At 50.0% G+C, this 16,948-nt stretch overlaps 1 protein-coding gene across 5 annotated transcripts in view; it reads right to left on the bottom strand.

Moving 5' to 3' along the window:
* Positions 1 to 837: 837 nt before the first annotated feature.
* Positions 838 to 16,948, bottom strand: part of Bcl2l1 (BCL2 like 1) — a 56,599-nt gene continuing 40,488 nt past the window's right edge. For all 5 annotated transcript variants that reach the window (XM_017797221.2, XM_017797219.2, XM_008829393.3 and 2 more), the window contains one exon: positions 838 to 2,469. In XM_017797221.2, coding sequence (XP_017652710.1) covers positions 2,332 to 2,469 — 138 coding nt within the window. In that variant the 3' untranslated portion in view covers positions 838 to 2,331. The remainder of the gene's footprint in view (positions 2,470 to 16,948) is intronic.

Below are 16,948 nucleotides of genomic sequence, written 5' to 3'. Positions count from 1 at the left end.
CATATGTGTCTGGGGCAGGAGAGATGGCTCAACAGTTAAGAATACTCACTGTTCTTGCCGAAGACCCAGGTTTGAATCACAGCACCCTCATGATAGCTAACAACTGTCCGTAACTCCAGTCCCAGGGGATCCTACAGTCTCTTCTGACCTCCGAGGGCATGGCATAACATGGGTGCACTTACGTACATGTAGGCAATACACGCATATACATAAAATAAATTTTACAAAATATTAAAGAAGTGTCAATGTATGTGTATGTGTGAGCTAGGGTGTGTATGCCTGTATGTGGGTGTGTGACAGAGAGGGTAATGGATCCTCAGAGCTGGGGTTACAGGTATTTGAAGGGCCACCAGCTTGTTAAGTGAATTCTGGGATCCAAACTCTGGTATTCATGATTGTGCAAGTGTTCTTAACCCCGGGTTTGCTCCAGCCTCATGTGTCATGTCTCTAGAGCAGTCTCTAATCCACGTGAAACCCTGAGAGAGCTACTTTAATGTCACCTCAAATCTGGTCACTTTTACCCCTTCCTCAGTCCTTCATGTCTCTGAGATCAATGGTTTTCTCATGGAAACCCTAATCAGTCCATGCTACAGAAGCCCAGCACCTATTGTGCCTGTGTGAGCAGGGCTCAGTAAACACACTTGTGACAGGCTCACTTAGCAGGTCAGCTCCTGACCGTCAGGTGCTCAGTACCTCAAACCCTGTTTGTTAAAGTGCAGGTGAAGAACAGAAAGAACGTTAGGGTTGAAGGGACTTGGAGAACCCCACCCTCATCCCCAGGGTGGCAGAGCCAAGACCAGAAATGCTTCTCCCCCATGCAGCACACAGAGCTTGGGCTGTGGTTCACAGAGTCAACACAGTTTATTACTGAACTGCACTTTCACCTTCACACAGACTATTTCAAAGAGCTGGAACAAGTGTCAGGTAGGAGCAGGGGAGGGACAGGTGCCCCTCAGAAGCCAGGACCCCCAGTGGGCTTCCCTGGGCAAGGGCAGGGAGGGAGCATCAGGCTGTCAGTCTCCGGGCACCAGCTCTACACGTGCACGCGCACAGCAAGCCAGCAGCTCCTCACACATAAATACAGACACGCTTAACAAAAATAGTATATCATCTTCACAAGGAATAAAAACTAGTCTCGGATATGTACAGCAGAGAGCCTGGGGTAGCCAGAGCTGGGCTGGGACCCCCGCAAGGGATGAGACAGGCCGAGGGTGGAGCAGGAGAGAGGCCTGAAGGGCTCTGGCCAGGCCACTCTGACCTTGACAGCCCTGCTGCCCAGGCTGGGTGGGGGCAGGGCACAATGTACCTGGCTGGGTAGTACAGGCCCCTCCAACCTCCTCACCCAAGCCCTGTGCACCAGGCTCTCCTTCCTGCCCTTCCTGCCTGAGGTAGGGAAGACCCCAGGGCCCCCACAGCTGCTCCATACAGCTCCCCTTCACTCCTGAGTGGAGGCCTGAGCCCCTGGACCCCATGGCCAGCACCCAAGGCAAAGATGCCACAGGCTGATCTTGCAGGAAGTGAGGCAGCTGAAGTCATAAACAGCTCTGGGGCACCTGTCTTGGGCCCAGTTGGTCCCTCAGTCATGGTCATGGGAGCCAGGGTAGGGGCTGAGAAGGGACCAGGGTGGTGCTAAGCTGCAAGAGCCACTCCAGCTCTAGCAAGGATACTTTCTGCAGCTGGGCCCCTCCTCCTGGGCGGGGCTGGCCTCTAGCCAGAGGCTTCTGACAACATTCAGACCAGGATTGAGGACTGTCACCAGGCCAGAGGTGGGGAGGAGGGCCTGGTCCTTGTTTCTTTATCCCAAGCAGCCTGAATTTCTAATAAGTCAAAGGGGTCTCTGATGGCTCTTGGGGGTGGAGATGGGAAGGGGGGGCCCAGGGCCACAGGGGGATGGGAAACAATCAATTCTGAGGCCACAAACATCAAAACAAAGGCAATCTAGTCTTTCTGGGGAAGAGGTTTAGAAGGCTTTCCAGCTCCCTGCCAGAAAAGCCTTCCCATGAGGCTCAGGGGTAAGGAGGGTCCCACTACTTGCTGGGCCCTCTTGCCCCCAGCACACCCCTCCCACCCCTGCCGGCTTCCAAGGGGCAGACTTGGGGGGAACCTTGTAAATTCTGAGGCCAAGTGAACTGAGATGTGGGGGAAGGTGGCTCTTATAGAAGCGTGGTAGGTTCTAGAAAGCTAACTGCAGGGCACTCAGACTGGTCCCAACCCTGTGATGGGGGAGGGGCATGAGTTGCATGTAGTGGTTCTCCTGGTTGCAATGGTGGCTGAAGAAGTTGTGATGGGGGCAGGGTGGGGGCAGAGGGTGAATGGGTAGTCAGTGTCTGGTCACTTCCGGCTAAAGAGTGAACCCAGAAGAACCACACCAGCCACAGTCATGCCCGTCAGGAACCAGCGGTTGAAGCGCTCCTGGCCTTTCCGACTCTCAGCTGCTGCGTTGTTCCCATAGAGTTCCACAAAAGTGTCCTATAGGAAAGAGAAAGAAAGACATTGTGTGAATCCTTGCACAGATGGGCACGAGAAAAGGTCCATACTGCAATGGCCTTGGCGTCCTTGGTGGGGGTGAATGCCTTTAATCCCAGCACTCAGGAGGCAGAGGCAGGTGGATCTCTGTGAGTTCAAAGCCAGCCTGGTCTACACAGTGAGTTCTAGGTCAGCTGGGGCTACAGGGAGACCCTGTCTCAAAAAAGAAGACAACAAAAAAACTGTAGCCATCATTGTCCACCATGGGCCCTCCTTCTTGAGCCCCAGTTGGGGAAGACCAAGTGAACTGACTGCTGAGAACACAGATGCAGAGAGCAAAAGAGCTCAATCTTAAGGTTCAACAGACAGCTTGGAGGGAACACAGGTAGAGACTGCCAGCAGACAGGGGAGTGCAGGAGGAGGCATGAGACAGATGGGGAGCAGGAGCACCCACAGCAGTCCCAGAGGCTGAATTAGAGACCAAGAGGTGTGCAAGGCTGTAGGTATACCAAGGGGATGGGGATTCTCACAGTGATCCCACTGGGACAGATTAAGCTAGTGGGTCTTCAGGCTTTCAGTCAGAGCTTCCTTCTCTCAGTAGAGGGGACCTCAGCCAGGGCAGGCTGGTAGGAGGGAGAGCAAAGATTGAACAAGGATGCAGGACAGGGAGGCCATTCCTGCCCTCCAGCCCAGGACTGTAGTCTGGGTCCAGGAGGAGGTAACAGCCCTCTGCCCTGAAGCCCAGTCAGCAGGAAAGCACATGATTCAGGGAATGAGGGGCACAGCCAGCATGTTGGGGTCATAAGCTTTGCACTCAGCAGAGCTGCACTGGGCCATCTCTTCTCCATGTACAAACTAGGAAGCTGGGGCTCTGAGGGGCAAGGGACTTAATCAAGGTCACTGGTAGAATGAGAATCCAAACCTGGTGCCTGGCCCCTAGAAATAAGAGCTCAGCATGTATCTGTGGAATGACAGGATCCCAAGCAGGCTCCAGAGCCCATGCTGTCGCTTCTATGGGGCTGTCTCCATCTGGTCCCAACTGGCTGAGTGGAGGCTCCTTGACAGACCTCCTTCTCCAGGTGGCTCCAGGCCCCACCTGCCAGTGTACTCACTTGGCATACAGCCTGGTCCCATTTCTGGTCTGCTAACATCCCATCCCTCAGCCCCCCACTGCCATGCTCACAGAGAAGACTGCTAAAAACACAGGTCAGATCCTAGCATGCAGTGCATGCAGTCCTCCACCCTAGCTTTCCCTGTACTCAGCAGGGCATCTCTGTACCCCTTGGTACCTAGCAGATGCCACAAGTCCTGAGCAGACTGAAGTGAACGTATCCTCAATATTTATGATGCTATCGGAGAGACAGCAGTGAGCCATGAGCACTTGCTGCAAAGCTCCTCTTCCAGCTGGGGAAAAGGCTCTGAAGTAGCAGGCAGATTCGAAAACCCTTCCTTCCCTCCCTACAGATAGCACTGCACCCAGCTCTCTTCCCAAGGCTTCCTCACACCAGAGCAAAGTCCCCCTTCCCCCTCACAGCAGCAGTCTAGGGAGTCTCTCTGCCCCTTTGCTCTAGCCATATGGTCTCTGTTGACCCTCCTGACCACACTGTCTGGTGCCCACCCCACCTCTGCCCACCCAACCTTGTCTTAGGTCTTTCCCCAGCAGATCAACTTCTTTTGCTCTCCCCTCCCTCTTTTCTAGGCACAAGGTCTGGCCTTGAATTCTCAATTCCCCTGCCTTAGCCTCCCAAGCCTTGGAAGCACTGGGCTCACATGTGTACAGCACTCTGCCCAAATGCTCAGCATTTCTCATGACCACACTGTACACTTTTTTTTGCTGTGCTTTGCCTCTTGCATTGGATGTGTTGCATAATGTTTCAGCCAACAACACACACACACAGGACAGCAGTCCTGTAATATTAAAATGGAGCCTAGTGAAAGTTTAGCATTTGCAAGGTTACAACAAAACACCAGTTAGGGGACAGTGAAGCACAGTTGGGTATGTTGGTGCACACCTTAGCCCCACTGCTTAGTAAGAGGTAGGACGATGGAAAATTCAAGGTCATCCTCAGCTATATAGAGAGTTTGAAGCCAGTTTAGGCTACAAAATTCTGTCTCCCCCGGCACCAAAAAAAGGAGCCGGGTGTGGTGGTAAACACCTTTAATCCTAGCACTTGGAGGCAGAAGAGGTGGATTTCTGGACGTCAAGGCCAGCCTGGTTTATATAGCAAGTTCCAGGCCAGCTGGAGCTACAGGGAGACCCTGTCTCAAGAAACCAAAAAAGCTGTCCAGCTGGGCTTGGTGGCACATGCCTTTAATCCCAGCACCTGGGAGGCAGAGGCAGAGGCAGGTGGATCTCTGTGAGTTCGAGACCAGCCTGGTCTACACAGCAAGTTCCAGGTAAGCTGGGGCTATTAAGGGGACCCTGTCTCAAAAAGACAAAAACAAAAAACAAAAAACAAAAAAAACCCCAAAAGTGAACACAGAAGTTAGTATAGTGTGTAATACTTGATAATGATAGTAACTCAGTGGCTACCATTTCTGATTGTACTTTTACTTACATGAAAAAGTTTTCCACAAAATGATGTGCAGTGGCAGGCTGGCAGTAGCCTCCAATCCCTCCTGTTTGTCACGTATCTTCATTGCATCACATTCTCTTTCGCTACCATCCAGGTTTAAGTACACCCTGATGTTCACACAACAAAGTGGCCTAATGACACACTTGTTAGTTCATATCCTGGACGTTAAGCAACAAAGGACTGAATACAAGTAGAACAAACATACTGCATGGGTATTGAGTGCCAAGCATCATTACTCCATCTTCTCTTAAGGGCCTCAGAGATAGGTATGAGTCCCATTTCCCAGCTGAGATAAGATGTCTGAGGCTTACAGTAGGGAACACAGGTAGCAGAGAGAGGCTGTGGGTTGGGTGTAGAACATATGTGGCATGCACATTCCTGGGTCTATCGTCAGCAACTCAGACTGAGCACTGCCAGTGGGACACTTTCTTTCTGTTGGGAAAGGGAGCCTGTCCCCTGTCAGTAGTGCCACAAGGTTCTAAGGCAAAGACACTGTGGCAGTGGGGCCAAGAGGAGCCCAAGAGCTGCAGACAACAGTGGCTGGCTGGGCCTTCTGTTTCATCCATCCTGGCCAGCCTCTGTGAGTCTTGGAAGATAAGAAGACACTTGAGGTCAGGCATGGTAGTATACACCTTTAATCCCAGTACTCAGGAGGCAGAGGCAGGTGGATCTTTATGAGATCAAGGCCAGTCTGGTCTACATAGTGAGTTCTAGGCCAGCTGGAGCTATAGGGAGACCTTGTCCCAAAACAAATAAACAAAGAGAACGGTTGAGGGCTGGGTATATAGCTCAGTTGACAGAGGGTCTGGCTAGAGTGCTGGAAGCCTTGGATCCCTGGCACCACATAAACTTGGTGTGGTAGTACATGCCTGTTATCCTAGCACGGGAGAGGGTGGGGGTAGAGGCAAGAGGATCAGAAGTTCAAGATCACCCCCAGGTACACCAGGAGTGGGAGGTCAGCCAGGGATACATAAAACCCTGTCAAGAAAGAAGAGAAGAAAAGAGAAAAGGAAAGAAGGAGGAAGGAAGGAAGGAAGGAAGGAAGGAAGGAAGGAAGGAAGGAAGGAAGGAAGGAAGGAAGGAGAAAACCCTTTGAAAGGTTAAATTTCCTGTTCCAAAGTTAAGTAGGTCTAGGCAGAATGACAGAAGGACATGTGATAGGGAGCATTCCTGGGCTGTGGGGCGGACAGGAAAAAGGCTAGCAACTAGAAGCCTTGGCTATCCCAAGGGGCTGAATGTCCCACAAGGACCCAGGGACACTGGGGTGGCAGCCAAAGCAGAGGGTCTGGCTCCCATGATGGGAACTTTCCTGAAGTAGAGGGCTGGCAGCCACAGGAAATTTTCAGCTCTGAGGCTGGTCTGGAGTAAACAGGTCCTGTCCCCACAAGGACACAAAGCGTTCACTGTTCAGAGACTGTCATTCCAGGGAGGAGGGAACACAGAACAGGGCACTGACCACTCCTGTCCCTGTTCCTGCACTGCATTCCTGGCTAGGGAGCTCTTACTTCAGAGCTCCTTCTTGTTGGAGGAGCAGGGCTTAAGGGCAGGGATCTGGGGATTGCTTTTGCAAAAAAGTTGAGCAGAATGGAGCATGCTGTTCCAGGGCAGGGGCTGGAGGCAGTGGTGTGGGTATATTTAGCCCATGGTTCACAGTTCACATGGCACACTTGGAAACAAACACTGCCATTTTCTCAGCAGGCGGCTGCTCTGGGTAAATAAACAGGACTGCAGTGCTTCCAGGTCTGGAAAAGCAGAGATAAGCACCCCCTCATCCCCTCAGTGGCTCCCACTGATTTTACTCCTCTGTGGGCAGGAGATTAGGTAGAGGAGGGCTGCAGGGAGGGAGCACTCTGAGATCATGGAGGGTACAGGCCCAAGGGTCTCCAGGCTGGGTTAGAGTTTAGTTGGACAAGTTTCTCTTTGGAATTGAGTGCTGTCTTGGAGACCCATGTGGGAGGTTTAGGCTGGCTGGGGACACAATGGTAATTCACACAGCAGTCACATACTCTAGCCATACAGACCCGACTGAGTCAGGAGGGCAGGAGGGTCAACTGCAGCAGGTTCGGGGCACAGCCTAGACTAAGACCCTAGGTCTCCTGACTGAGTCTGGGAGAGGCCCAGGCTAGGACCATTTTCTTTTCTTTTTCTTTCTTCTTCTTCTTCTTCTTCTTCTTCTTTTGGTTATTTTTGAGACAGGGTCTCCCTCAGCTGGCCTGGAACTTGCTCTGTAGACCAGACTGGCCCCAAATGCACAGAGATCTGCCTGCCTCTGCTTCCCCAGTGCTGAGTTTAAAGGTGTGTACCACCACGCTGGGCGCAGGCTAAGACTATTTTCAAAGTGCTTCCTCCAACTCTTCAGGGCGTCCCATAGTCCTGGCTATACACACAGCAGCTTCACATGCTGCGGACCTCACACCTGGTGCGTTTGCCAGCAGAATGTCCTCTGGTGGGTCACCTTCCTCACATCTCTTCCTCAGCCAGACTCCACTGTGGAGTCCCCTCTCCCTGGTTCACCCTTCTCCCAGCTCTGTTATGGATTTCTTTACTGTGCTCTAGGGTCCCAGCACGTCCAGCCACACCAATGTCTGTGTAGTACCTGCCATGCTCCAATCCAGCCCTGGAGACACAGAAGTAAACAAGGCTTCCATGGAATGTTTTATGTTCTAGTCCATTCTTAGAGGCAATGAATGAGATGACCTCCGAAGTAAAAAATCTGTAGATATTCCAATGATCTGTGGCTATCACAGTGGATCAAAACAGAGTATACTCCATGGTATTCTACTTTCCAGAAGGCACTTAGCACAAATATGCCTAAAGAGATTCGTGGGGGAGGGTAAGAAAAAAATTGAAAACCACCCAAGTAGAGAGAGGATCACAAGAAATAATGATTTCAGAGATGATGGGGCTTTGAAGACAAGAAGTGAGAGCACCTGGGGGCTAGAGTCGCAGAGTGGTCAGGAAAGTCTCTAAGGAAGTTGAGGCCTGAATGACAAGCTATTGGCAGCCATGGAAGGATCAAATAAAATGTCTCAGCTGAAAAAGAGCATGCTCTAGGGGCCCTGGATGTTGCTCAGTGATAGAACACACTAGCCTGGCATACTCAACACCTTGGGTCCTATCCCTAGCATCCCCAAAAGAAAATCATGTTCTATAAGAGGTGCAACAGGTATAGAGACCTGGAACAGGATGAGGAAGGGTCCTGTTTGTATGCAGGTCTACCCCATCAGTCTTGGGGCTCAGTGCAAGCAAGACCAAGCCTGACCCAGGCTTGGAACCTGGCTCACCTAGTCAAGGTAGACTGACCTCAGACAGAACTCTGCACAGAGGAAGCCAACTGAACAAATGAGGTTCCTTCTGCAGCTTCTTGCAATGCTGAAGAAATCAAGGTAAAAAGGCTGGTGTGATGTCTGGAGGGAAGGGCCCAAGTGCTAGGGGACCACCCATTCCACCAGAGGCTGAGTACAGTTTCTGCTTGAATGTGATGTCTTCTACCTCTCACCCTTCCTTCTCTCTCACCTCCCACACTTCTTTCCCTAAATGTAACTCTAAGCAAGTTACTCCACCTCTCTGATCTACTGCATCCTCACTTGTTAAACAGTAAGAATAAAACTGTAGGGGCTGGAGAGATGGCTCAGTGGTTAAGAGCACTGACTGCTCTTCAGAGGACCCGGGTTCGATTCCCAGCACTCACATGGTGGCTACGAACCATCCTTAACTCCAGTTCCAGGGGAATCCAAAGCCCTCTTCTGACCTCCGAGGCATTGCATGACATGGGTGCACTCACATACATGCAGACAATACACTCATACACATAAAATAAAAATAATAAATAAAATATTTAAAAAAGAATAAACTGTAACAACCAGAGATAGCTAACCAATACAGAGGATGATCCCAGCGCCTTGGGCAGGATAGGCAAATGCTCTACCATTGAGCTGTATCCCCAGCTCTCTTTTCACTCTTTTTTTAGAGACTGCAGTCTCACTAAGTTGCCCAGGCTGGCTGTGAACCTTATCTACAGCCCAGGCACTTGAAATCATCATGCCTCAGCCTTCCAAACAGCTGGAATTATAGACCTGTGCCTCTAGTTCTGGCATTTTTTGCATATTGAAATGTTCTGCCTGGACCAGGCACCAAGCTGAAGTGCCTTGTCTTAAGAAGGCCAATTCTATGTGCACTAGCACTACCACATGGGTTTTTCTTACCTATAGCTTAGAACATGGTACTGTATATACTTGGCACATACATAGTAGGTACCATTCTAAATGATCTACTAAAGATAAATGAATACTTCTGTTTAACGTTCACAGCATTTCTCGATGGTCCCATTTTACAAATGTTGAAGTGGAGACTCCAGGTCACTCAAGATCCCTATCTAGGCAGTGGTGGGTCTGGCCTCTTACTCATTCTAATGTCCCATCTTGGGTTCTGCTATCTCTACCCACAGAAAGCCTGGCCTCAGCAACAGGGGTGGCAGCAGCTGGTACTTCCTTCACAACCACCTTGTGAGGTTCTCTGTTCTGCCTTTTCTGTAGATCAGCTCATCAGCAGTCCCCACATGCCATCCATGGGGTATCACTGTTGCCCACCTGAGGCCTACAAATCACCTGTGCCTTGTTCAAGGTCACAGTAAGCTGGTGGCCTGCTGGGAGGTCCACAGTAACAGGTTGGGCTCCTAACTCTACTATACTGCTTTGTTCTGTTTCCAAAGGATAGCCCTCCTCCTCCCCACACAGTAGGCCAGCCTCACGTACTTCTGTGAGGGAAGAAGATCCTTATTCTGAGCTCAGGTAAACTGAGCTCCTAACTCTACTGTAGTTCTCTGTTCTGTTTCCAAAGGATAGCCCTCCTCCTCCCCACACAGTAGGCCAGCCTCACGTACTTCTGTGAGGGAAGAAGATCCTTATTCTGAGCTCAGGTAAACTGAGCTCCTAACTCTACTGTAGTTCTCTGTTCTGTTTCCAAAGGATAGCCCTCCTCCTCCCCACACAGTAGGCCAGCCTCATGTACTTCTGTGATGGAAGGAAGTCCTTATTCTGAGCTCAGGTAAACTGAGATACAGAGATACTAAGAGACTTGCCCAAAGTAAGTAAGCTAGTTTTAAGTCCCAGTATGTTGAGCAGTAAACTTGATATTCAGAGTTGGGCTCTGGGTCCCTCAGGGAGAGTAAGGTGGCAACCTAGCCAACTGAGAGATGCCCCAGGGGAAGGATATGAGGAAAACCAGGAGGGAAAGTGAAACCCTTCCCTCCTGGCTTCAGTGAGGAATGAGCGAGCTCTTTTGCCAGACAGCTCTTCCTTCCTCCTAGGTGACTCTGGAGAGCCACCAGGCCTAGGCCCACCACTTCCTTCCTGCTTGGTTATTTCAGGAAAGATGTGGGTGGAGAAAAGGAAGGGGCTCCTAGAAGGGACATCATGCCAGGGACAGAGGCAGTATACTCAGCCTGGTCTTGGCACAACCCTTCAGGGGCAGACTGAGTCATTTGCAGTCACCGTCTGCTCCTAGCCTCAGTTTCTCTGAGAGAGAAGCTGATAAATGCCAGCTGAGTAGACAAACAAGGTCTTGTTAAGAGATCTCCAAGGGGCGGCAGGGAGGGTGGGGCAACCCAGAGGTCTTATCACTCTCTTGGCAGGAGCTGCAGCCAGCAGCTCAGAAAGAGTGAGGCTTGTGGCTGGAATCCACTTCCCTTGGCTTTCCTTGGGGAGCTGTTGGCCTGCATGATGTGAGAGGAACAAGCCCTTCTGCTCTGCTCTGGGGAGCAGAGGCCTGGATGTGGGCAACCTGGACAGTCAGCTCAGTGGGGGTAGGGGGATGGGGGCAGAGGTAGCGAGATTAGGGGGTACAAGTGCTTAGTGAAGCAAGGTGACCTTGGGGTTCCTGGCTGATGGTCTAGGCCATGGGGCTTCAGGGAATCTGTGCAGACAGCCTCATCCTCCTCCAACTCTGGCAGTCAGCTGCCAGCCTCTCCCTCCCTGCCCTCCCCTACCATGGGTTCTAAGAAGAGGAGCTTGACAGATGTTCTCATTTCTCAGAACAGGAAGCAGTTGTGTCAGGAGGAGATAACACCTTCACTGGGGAATTGAGAAAAGTATCCAGCCCATCAAGTGGGTCTTCCATCTGCCCAGCTTTGAACAAAGCTGCTCCTGGGCCCAGGGGGAGAATTTACAAAGGCACTCACTGGGGCAGACTTGCTCAATGGAGTTTGCAACCATCTGCCCCCGGAGAGCTGGTGACATGACAACCAGTCATTAGGCCAGTGTCCTGGGTGTGAGAAATCACCCAGGCCTCACAATAACCTGAAGAATGCAGAGCATGATGGCACAGGCTGGGAATCCCAGCACCTGGGAGGCAAAGTCAGGCAGCAGGAGGACTGCCGTAAGTTTGAGGTCAGCACAGTCTACATAGTGAGCTCCAGGCCAGCCAGGACTACATAGTGACACTATCTCAGAAACATAACAAGAGGGCTGGAGAGATGGTTCAGTGGTCAAGAGCACTGACTGGCTGTTCTTGTAGCCAAAGTGTTTGGTTCCCAGCACCTACATGGTGGCTCACAATGGTCCCTAACTCCAATTTTAGGGGGTCTGACACCCTCTTCTGGCCTCTGGGGGTACTGCATGCACATGGTGGACTTACATAGATACAGGCAAAACATCACACAAAATTAAAATATATAAATTAAAAAAAAAAAGAAGGGGCTGGAGAGATGGCTCAGTACACTGTCTGCTTTTGCAGAGGATCAGTAAGTGCTGTTCTGATTCTTAATGTTACAGACAAGGAAACAGGAATAAAGAAGTAAGGTTCCCCCAAGTTGAATCCTGGCAGCCTGGCTCCAGAGTCCAGCATTCCATGGCTCGGGTGGCACTGCTGCATGCTCTGCAAGGCCTCTTGCTCATTGAAGCCCTGGAGACTCCCTATCCTCTCACTGGTAGATGACAACAGCCTTCCCCATTCTCCTCCCAGTGATCCAGGCCAGAAGGACCAAGATGCACCCTTGATGTAGACTCAAGAGTCAAGAGTAACCGTCTCATGTATTTATGTGCATGTACATGCTGGTCCCTTTGGGGGCCAGAAGAGGGCACTGGATTCCCTGAAACTGGAGTTAAATGTAGTTCTAAGTTGCCTGATGTGGGTGCTGGGAACTGAACTCAGGTCCTCTGAAAGGTGAGTGTGCACTCTTTACCACTAAAACATCTCTCCAGCCTATGAGTGACCTTCTTAACATTTGCTGCTGGCTTTCCATGAGATCCCCTGACACTGCCAACTCTGATGGAGTTCAGAAGGGTGGACTGCTGTGGTCAGCATTTGTCTGCAGCTGATCTACACTAGTGGGAGGTTACAGTCACACCAGGGAAATCCCTTCTTTCTGGGTAACAGCACTTTACTTTGGGGCAGCCCTGCTGGAGAGTCAAAGCCTCTTCTATTCTCTCCCCCTGGCTGCATTGGTTCTAGTCTCCTTTCCTCTGCTGCTGTCCTCTAAGACTGTCCCAAGAGTCTCTGAAAAAGGTACCTCAGCAAGCAGAAGCAGCTCTGCCAGCCTCACTCAGCCCAGGCCAGGTCCTGCTCCTCTCTGAGCCGATTTCTTCCCACATGAACTGGAGGTGCTACCTGGATGAGGACAGAATGACTTACTTTCCCACTAAGCTTGGGCTGCCAGAGCATCGAGTAGGCAGGTAGCCAGTAGAGCCTGGCAAGTACACTAAGATGATTAGCTTGAGTCTCATCTGTGAAATGGGATAAAAATGACCTTAATTCAAAAGATAACTACGAGGACTAACAGTAACTGACACATGAAACACTGGCCACACCATGAATACTGAGGAAATGCCAGCTATGACTACCATTCTCACTACCAGTCAAGGTACAGCTTGGGTCTGAGTCTTCTGCACGACCTAGGAGGCCCTGTGGATTCCTCGGCTTCACCAGGGCTGCGCTGCTTCTCTCCACACATGTCATGTTCTGTTTCGGCCTCAGGCTCTTTGCCCATGCTAGTCGCAGCCTAGCTCTCCTATTCCTGTGTTACACTAAATCTACAGCTCACATCCTCAAGGAAGCCAGCTGCTTATTTCCTCCCTTGTTTGCCCAAGGGTTCTGGTCCCTAGGCCCAGACCAGTGCTTGGCCCAGAGAAGGTGCTAAAAAGAAGAAAGGTCAGCTGCCCCTCTCTCCATTCTCATCTTGGCTGGCAACACTACAAGAAGGCCTTAACACCAAACAATTGGGCAGGAACTCGTATTTTCCAGAACCAAGTCCTCCTAGACTCATTCAGGGGGCCAGGAAGCTTATGGGAAAGTGCTAAAAAGGCATCTTCTGGGGCTAGCGAGATGCCTTAGTAGATAAAGGCGCTTGCTGGCAAGCCTGACAACCTGAGTTTGATTCCTGGTACCTACATGGTGGGAGAAGAGAACTGACTCCCATAAGTTGTTCTCTGACCTCCACAGATGCACTGTGGTACTCATGCCTCCCCACAAATAAATGTAATAGTAGTAGCAGTAGTAGCAGTAGTAGTAGTAGTAATAATAATAATAATATCTTCTGCACTGTACTGGTGCAACCAGGGTCCAAAGCAGCCTGTGCTGCCTCTTTCCCCCGAGCCATGCCCAGTGCCTCTCCTGGGGCTGCTCAGTCCTGGCTGCTGTGGCAGAAGAACACTGCAGAGGGTGCTCACTTCTCAGTTCCACTGCTAAGTTTGGTTGCCATAAGTCTGGTTCTGTCGGAGAGTTTCCCTACCTATAAACTGAGAGAGATGCTAGGAAGAGGAAGAGGAGGAGGAGGAAGAGGAGGTAAATGTGGAAGTAGAAGAGGAAGAGGAGGAAGAAGAGAAGACTCCCACATGGGTTCAGAACTACTTGGGCTCTTTCAGGATATCTCAAAGATCAAGTAACCAGTCCTGAAAGGTAAGATGCAACATCCAGAGGACTTATTGCTACAACAATCTGATCCTCCATCTTAAAGCCAGCAGCATCTGTCCTCTACACCAAGGAATCCAGGTAGAGGGCAGTGGTACATCTATGATGCAAAGCAAGGTCACACCTTGCTGAGGCACTGTGGTTTCAACCTCTGTACCCCAGCACGATCTCCAACTAGTCCAGACAAGTCCTGGGTATTTTCAGCCACCTTATCTGATAGGAAATGCTTGGAATTCCAAGAGGGAGGAAATCTCTAGGATACCCTTCCCTCCAGTTCTCCTTCCTCCGCTACATATATCTCCCACCCTCCAAGTAACCAAAACCTGAGGGTCTCTGCAGGGTCACATCTCCTGTATTTTAGCTCCTCTAGCTTTCTTTTCATTTCAGCCCCAGTCACCATCCAAAGGTTGCAGAACTGCAGGTTACCTGTAAGGGGACAGGAGGGCTGTAGCTTCGGGCTGTAGACACCCAGGGAATGGCCACCTAGAGGTGCTGGTAATGCACTACTGCACTGCAGACCACCATCTCCTCAAATACTACCATGAAATCCAGGAGCCATCTGCTAAGACATGTGGCTGCTCAGAAACCTTCATGTCACAAACACTGTATGGCTCATGTTCAGTTGAACTTCTGCCTCAACAGATTGATACTGAGATCCTGGGACATCTCCAAAGGTCACACAACAGGGTCAGAGCCTGACCTCAGGCCTTCTAACTTCTGGGGCAAAGACCTTTTACCCCACCGAGCCTGGTGTTCCAATACACAAGAACATCTGCCCCTATCCCACAGATATGGTGGCAGAATTAAACAGTCCATGGTATCTGCTCAATAAATGCTGTACTACAGCTAAAGATGAGTGGTTCTACTAGTGTTTCCCATAGTGTCTATTTATAACTTTATTTAAACAGCTAGTCTTGTAGGCTAATATTCTCATAAGTCTCTCGGCCTCTCTTCCCTCTCTCACAAAGTCTTGTTGCTATGTAACTCATGCTAGCCTTGAACCCATCGATCCTATTCCCTCAACCTCTCAAGTGCTGAGATTACAAGTGTGTGTCACCCCACCCCTTTCTCTAAGTCCTTCCTTAGCTAGCTACTCTTTTCCCCATTTGCTGCTCTTGGGCATTGGAAGTTGAAGGTGACTTTGAAGCCTAAGCTTCTGGTTCCCAGGGTATCTCAAGAGAATGGGAAAGGAAAGGACAAGCTGATAGCTGCTCTGGGTGAGCCCCTCCCACCTCCCACCTCCAAGGTGAACACCTGGAGTTGACCTCTCTATCTGGTCATTATCTTGGTAGCAAAAGTGATGCCAGTAGCTCTGGTGGCACTGTTCACTGAGTTTTCTAGATGGAATATGACCTCTTTGTGAGCCAGGCTGACTTGTGGAGTTGCAGGAAGGTCCAGACAAGCTGCCCTGCTCACCTCTGCACCTTCATTCATTAAATCCATAATACTTGCCTATTAGCTGTCACACACTGTGATAAGTGCTGAATCAGCTAAAAATTTCTACCTGTATGAATCTGTATCCCAATGGGAAGAGACAGGCAATAAACAAGTGAGTCAGATGCTCATAAATGTTAGAATAAATATGAGAATGGGGATAGCCACATGAAAAAAGCTGGGAGTGGTGATTCACACATGTAATTTCAAGACTCAGGGAGACAGAGGTAGGAAGATTATTGTATGTCTGAGGTCAGCCTAGGCTACAACATGAGGAAGATTGTTGTGAGTCTGAGGCCAGCCTGGGCTACGTGAGAACCCTTTCAAAAAACAAAACAAAACAATGAAGCTGGAGAGATGGCTTAGTAGTTAAGTATGTATACTGCTCTTGTAGAGGTCCTGAATCTGGTTCCTAGCACCTATGTGAGGTGGCTCACAACTGCCTGTAATTCCAGCTTCAGGGGATCTGACACCCTCTCCTGGCCTCTGTGGTATGTGTATGCACATGTACATGCCACACAGACACATATATTTACATGTAATTAAAAATAAAACCCTAAAAACAAAAGAAAAGCCTTAAAAAAAAAAAAAACAAATTACAAAAGAGGCAGGATTAGAAACCGTGGTCAGGGAAATGTTTTGAAAAGGAAACATTTTGGTCAGAGGCCCGAATAAAGTGACGGAGCAGGCACTGAAGGAACTGAGCAGAGGTAGTAGAAACAGTCAGTTTAAAACCTGAGCAGGGACTTGTTGGAGGTACTTCCAAGACAAGATAAAGGGCACCGAGATCCAGAGTTTATTTTTTAAAAGTACAGCTGGGGCTTAAGAGATGGCTCAGCAGTTAAGAGCACTTGCTATGCTTACGAGGACCCAGGTTCAGTTCCCAGCACCTACTTGGAAGTTCATAACCATCTGTACCTCCAGTTCCATGGAAGCCAATGCCCACTTTTGACCTCCGTGGGCATTAAATGCACATGATACACTTACATGCATGCAGGCAAAACACTCATACACATTTAATAAAAATAATAGTAATAATAAAGTAGAGCTGAAGGGTTAGAGAGATGGCTTAGCAGTTAAGAGCACTGGTTGCTCATGTAGAGAACCCATCTTTAGTTCCCAGCACCCCCACGGCAGCTCTGTCACCCTCTTCTGGCCTCTGTAGGCACTGTACACACACTAGGTAAACATACATACAGGCAGGCAAAACACTTCTACATGAATAATAAAATCTTAGGGTGTGATGGCACACGTCTTTAATCCCAGGGAAAATCAGGAGGATCTCTGTGAGTTTGAGGCCAGCCTGGTTGACATAGTAAGTTCCAGGCCAGCTGGGGTAACAGGGAGATCGTCTCAAAAAGACCAAAAAAAAAGGGGCTGGAGAGATGGCTCAGCGGTTAAGAGCATTGACTGCTCTTGCAGAGGACCCGGGTTCAATTCCCAGCACCACATGGCAACTAACAACTGTCTGTAGCTCCAGTTCTAGGGGAATCTGATGTCTTTTTCTGACTTCCATGGATATTGCATGACATGGGTACATTTACATACATGCAGGCATAACCCTCACA

The sequence above is a fragment of the Nannospalax galili genome, unplaced genomic scaffold (assembly GCF_000622305.1).
Source record: "Nannospalax galili isolate Female #2095 unplaced genomic scaffold, S.galili_v1.0 scaffold1714, whole genome shotgun sequence".
Lineage (NCBI taxonomy): Eukaryota > Metazoa > Chordata > Mammalia > Rodentia > Spalacidae > Nannospalax > Nannospalax galili.
Note: the sequence above shows the minus strand (reverse complement) of the source record. Positions and strands in the feature narration are given on the sequence as shown.